The sequence below is a fragment of the Erinaceus europaeus genome, chromosome 17 (genome assembly GCF_950295315.1).
Source record: "Erinaceus europaeus chromosome 17, mEriEur2.1, whole genome shotgun sequence".
NCBI lineage: Eukaryota > Metazoa > Chordata > Mammalia > Eulipotyphla > Erinaceidae > Erinaceus > Erinaceus europaeus.
The window spans coordinates 66,953,999-66,959,530 of NC_080178.1; the positions used below are offsets into that span (position 1 = coordinate 66,953,999).

General features: G+C 39.2%; 1 protein-coding gene across 1 annotated transcript; it reads right to left on the reverse strand.

Moving 5' to 3' along the window:
• Positions 1 to 307: 307 nt before the first annotated feature.
• LOC103122828 (olfactory receptor 52E8-like) lies at positions 308 to 1,255 on the reverse strand. Its single transcript, XM_007533449.2, has one exon. It carries the CDS (start codon positions 1,247 to 1,249, stop codon positions 308 to 310), a length of 942 nt encoding a protein of 313 aa, XP_007533511.1. The 5' UTR covers positions 1,250 to 1,255.
• Positions 1,256 to 5,532: the final 4,277 nt, after the last annotated feature.

Below are 5,532 nucleotides of genomic sequence, written 5' to 3' on the forward strand. Positions count from 1 at the left end.
ATACTATTCCCACCACCAGCGTGCCATATCCCATCCCCTCCGTGGAAGCTTCCCTATACTTTACCCATTTGGGAGTATGGACCAGTGATTTTTATGGGGTGCAAAAGGTGGGGGTTCTGGCTTTTGTAATTGCTTCTCCACTGGGCGTGGGCATTGGCAGGTCCACCCATACCTCAAGCCTGCCTCTACGTTTCCCTAGTGGGGTAGGGATCTGGGGAGGTGGGATTCTAGGACATATTGGTGAAGTCTTAAGATAGCTTTATCTATTAAAATGGAAAACATAGGTTCTAACACATAGATAGACTAGTTAGCTACCTGTCTTGAGAAAAATTTTCAGAACTCGCTCCCTAATCTGTTTCGTTCTGATTCCATAGATTACAGGATTGAGGGCGGGGGGAACAACTACATACAGATTGGCTAAGAGGATGTGGATATACTGAGGAACGTTGTGGCCAAAACGGTGTGTCAAGAAAGAGAAAAATGCTGGTGTGAAAAAGGCTAATATAACACCAATGTGAGAACCACACGTATTGAGAGCTTTGAGCCTTGCCTCCCAGGAGGGCATACAAAACACAGCATATAGGATCCTAACATAGGAAAGAGTAATAAGGAGAACATCCGATAACAAAAGAGAAATGTTCCCCAGTCCAAACAAAACATTCACTCTGATGCTGGCACAAGCCAGACGGGCAATGCCCATGTGCTCACAGTAGGTATGAGGGATGATGTGATGTCCACAGAACGGCAGCCTCAGAAGCAGAAACACCAACGGGAGCACCATGCATAAGCTCCGCAGAATAGCAACAGCTGCAATGATGCCAATGATCTTGTTGGTGAGGATCATGGTATAATGAAGGGGTTTGCAAATAGCAATGTAGCGGTCAAATGCCATGGCCACCAACAAGATGCTTTCCATGGCAGTGAAGAAGTGAATGAAGAACATCTGGGAAAGGCACCTTCCAAAAGACACAATCTTGAGGTTGAGCCAGAATATGCACAGCATCTGGGGGACTGTGGCTGTAGATAAGCTGAGATCAACGAAGTCCAATATAGCAAGGAAGTAGTACATGGGTTCATGGAGACTACGTTCAGACTGAATCACAAAGAGGACCATAGCATTCCCCACAACTGCCACAACATACACCAAGAAAAAAGGAAATCCAATCCAGATGTGCACGTATTCTAGCCCGGGGATTCCCAGCAGAAGGAATGAAGAAGGATGGAACTGTGTGTTGTTAAGCATAAACATCTGTTATGACACAATTTGTTCTTGAGGACACCAGAAACAAGTATTGGCTTCCTATTAGGGGCAGTCACTCCACTTTGCCCTTGTTCATATTACTGACATTGAAAATAAGGGGAAAGAATAAGTTGAATATAATCTTCCCTTTCTCTCAGCAGACAGTTGAGGTTAACAGCTACTCTCAGAAACTCTCAGAATTTGTTCCTCTTCTCTAGGAAAAAACATATAAAAGGTAAGTGGAGAGATACTTGTCACAATCTCCACTTAAGTTTTGAAGTCTTCTAAGTACCAGCATTGATAAGACAATGTGAACACAGGAGATCACTGTAAAAGATGCCTTAGTTTTCACATTGGCAATACAATTCCCTAAGGGAAAATCTGAGAATTGTATTACAAGCGCTGTATTAGCAACACAGAATGCTGTACCTATAAAAGAAAAATCTACAGAGGGTATTAGGTTTATGGCAAGATTTATAGAACAATTACTCAAAAAAGAACATTAAGTTTACAGTAGACAGAATAAAAGTCCTAGAAAAAGTGTGAATATAAGCTTAATATCAAATAAGTATACAAAATGGAATGTACCAATCTTTTTTTTATTTTTTATTTATAAAAAGGAAACAGTGACAAAACCATTGGATAAGAGAGGTACAGCTTCACATAATTCCCACCACCAGACCTCCATATACCATCCCCTCTACTGATAGCTTTCCTATTCTTTAACGCTCTGAGAGTACCAAGATCATTGTGGGATGCAGAAGGTTGAAGGTCTGGCTTCTGTAACTGCAGAACATATCAATCTTTCAGTTACCTTTTCCATAAATCTAGTAGTCTGATGATCAGACTCTTAATTGTTTTTTTATCTTGGTGACTCTTGGGCTCCGCATGACATAAATAAAATATGACTATAGCCTGTAAGTAAATTGCTCCACTATGAATTTCCAGGAGGGCCTGAAAATTGGTGCTTTCCTCCTCTCTGAGACAGCATCACTTTCAAATCTATTAACAATGATTATAGCCACCAATAACTTAACCAATCTGAAATCTGGCCTATTATTTGAACACATATTCATGTGTCTTCCTAGTAATGCTGAGTCCAGAAATGAAGCTGGATTCCAGTGCATTTGAAGCTAAGAGATTTTATCCACATTTCTTAATGTGGTATCTTTTCATTCTACCCTTTTCCAGCCTCCACTGACCATGACACCATTCTGATCTCCTAAGGCAGACAATGTCACCAATGTTTCTTAGAACTTCACCTCTGCAGAGCCCTAGCCCACTAGGGAAAGTTAGAAACAGGCTGGGAGTATGAGTCAACCTGCCAACATCCATGTTCACTGGAGAAGCAATTATAGAAGTCAGAACTCCCACTTTCTGCACCCCATAAAGAATTTTGTCCAAGGGGGCTAGGTGGTGATACACCAGGTTAAGCACACATAGTACACCTAAGGACCCATTCAAGGATCCTGGTATGAGCTCCAGCTTCCCCACTGCAGGAGAGTCGCTTCACAATTGAAGCAGGTCTGCAGATGTCTGTCTTTCTCTTTCCCTCTCTATATTCACCTCCCTTCTCAATTTATCTCTGTCCTATCCAAAAAAATAAAATAAAAATGACCACAGGAGCAGTGGATTCATAGTGCAGGCACCAAGCCCCAATAATAACCTTGGAGGAAAATCAATCAATCAATCAATAGATAATTTTGACCTATACTCCAGAGAAGGATAAAGAATAAGGAAGCTTCCAATGGAGGGTTTGGGACAGAGAACTCTGGTGGTTGGAACTGTATGGAATTGTGCTCCTGTTATCTTATAACCTTGATATTCACTATTAAATCACTAATTTAAAAAAGTGTTACTTCAGGAAATTATGAGTGTTAATTCTGTCTGCCTATAGTTCCACACTTTGTATTTTCCTCAGTTTCTCCATATTATATTGGTGTAGGTCTCTGCCCATCCCACTGCTGTTTATCACCATCACCCATGTCGTGACTCACCTTGATATGTAAATATTCAGGAAACATAGCTTGCTGCCTCCACGGTCCACACCGTTGACTGTGTTAGCTAGATGGTATTTATATCCTCTTAATAAGCTCACTTCCCCCGGGATGGGGACTAATAGTATCTTGGAGACCTTTATGAGTTAATAGACTCTAGAGAATCCATTTCTCAATTTCCCTTTAAACTAAGAAAGCAGGGCAAGACAATTGTCTTCTTTGCTTTTCCTAAATATTTCTAAATATTTCTTCATCTAACATGGTTGGGACATGTTTTACTTATGTCAAGGTTAAATTACTACTCTAATACACACCTGCAATTTTTTTCCCTATCGATCCCATTTTTCCCAAGGGTGCCTTCCATCTATTCTCTTATTCTACATCAAGAGATTTATCTTTATCCCAAATTACATATATAATCTATGCATATAATTATATGTAATTTTACTATGATCGTAGCTTTGTGAAATACTTACTACGACTATGCTTTTTCATGATTTTATCTACAATTGTTAGAAGTATATTAAAAAACAGTGGTAGCTTAATTTCACCATTTGAGTGAAAGTAATGGAAAGAACACCAAAAGGATGTTTTCACACCCACTACATAACCTTTACTATCTTCTAAGGACTGACTTTGAATGAATCACCAGCTCTCACAGCTCAGTATAAGCTATCTCTTCAAACTATTTTACCATTCCCTTTCATGACTTATCTTTCAAGTTACAAGATTAACCACTCATCATACCTAAACCTGGTATATTTGGTAGATCAGACATATTATCACATATGAGGACTAGGATTCAAGCTCTCTGGTTCCAACCTGCAGGGTAGGGAAGTTTCACAAGCAGTGCAGCAGTCCTGCAGGTATCTCTATTCCTCTCTCCCTTTCTCCCATGCCCTCTTTCTTTCTCTCTGTCTCTGTAAAAAAATAAATAAAACTAAATAAGTAAAGGGAAGGGAAAGGGAAGAGGAAAGGGAAGGGAAGGGAAAAGAAAGGAAGGGAAGGAGAAAGAAGGGATGACCATTAGAAATGGAGGATTCAACATACAGGCACTAGCTCCAGAAATAATCCTGGTGACAGCAATAACAACAACAACAAAAAAAATGGAATCTATGATTAATAAAAAAAATTTCCAAAGCAATGGGCATAGTAATGTACACACACCAGTTTATTCTTATAAACACATTAACAGTATAAGTCACCCTCACAGGTAAGAGGAGGTATCTCACCATTATCTAGTTAGCATTATTTATTACAGAAATTTAAACAAAAAGCTAATTTCAATAGCACTGAATATCTACAAGGATAAATAGAAGTGCAAAAGAAAGCAAGTAATTATCACAGAGGATGTGAAGAAAACCAAGCCCCCATATACTGCTGGTATGAGTGCAAAGTGATGCAGTCACTATGGAAACAAGTTGGAGATTTTCTCAAAAAGTTAAACAGAGGTGTACTGGCTTGGGGTCCAGACTCAAGCCTAGGTCACACATATGCCAAAGCAGTGTGCTACTTCTCCAGCACCCCCACTCTTTTTTCCCTTTTTTAACCAAAAGAGAAGCAATTACAGAAACCAGAATTTCCACCTTCTGCATCCCATAAAGAATTTTGGTTCATATTCCCAGAAGGCTAAATAGGGAAGTTCCCAATGGAAGGAATGAGGCACAGAGCTCTGGTGGTGGGAACTGTATACAATTGTACCCTCCGTTATCTTACAATCTTATTAATAATTATTAAATCAGTAACAATTTTTTAAAGTTAACTTTATTGTGTGTTTACATGGCTGTAATGTGCAATTTACCCAATAAAGTCACATTGTGATCATTAAAAAAACTTGAACAGAATGACCATGTGACACAAAATTTCAATCCGTGACATATAATTAAAAGAAACATAATCAGATATTCAAGTAGATATTACATAAAAATGATCATATCAACTCTACTGACAACAGACAAATGATGAAAACAACCCAAATGTCCACCAAATAGAAAATGGATAAACAAAATGGTAAATCCTACAATGGAACCCTTTTTTCAGTCATAGAAATCAATATTCACATTACAGCGTGGATCCAGCTGGAAACGTGCAATCTTAGGGCTGGCAAAATAGCTCCAACAGATAGTGTGCTGCTTTGCCATGTGTGCAACCTAGATTCAAGTCTGGAACTTCATGTCTGCATTGAAGGAAGATTCAGTGCTATAATTTCTTTCATTCACTCTGTGTGTGTGTGTGTGTGTGTGTGTGTGTGTGTGTGTGTGTTTCTAACTTCTCTGTCTCTTTCTCTTCCTTTTC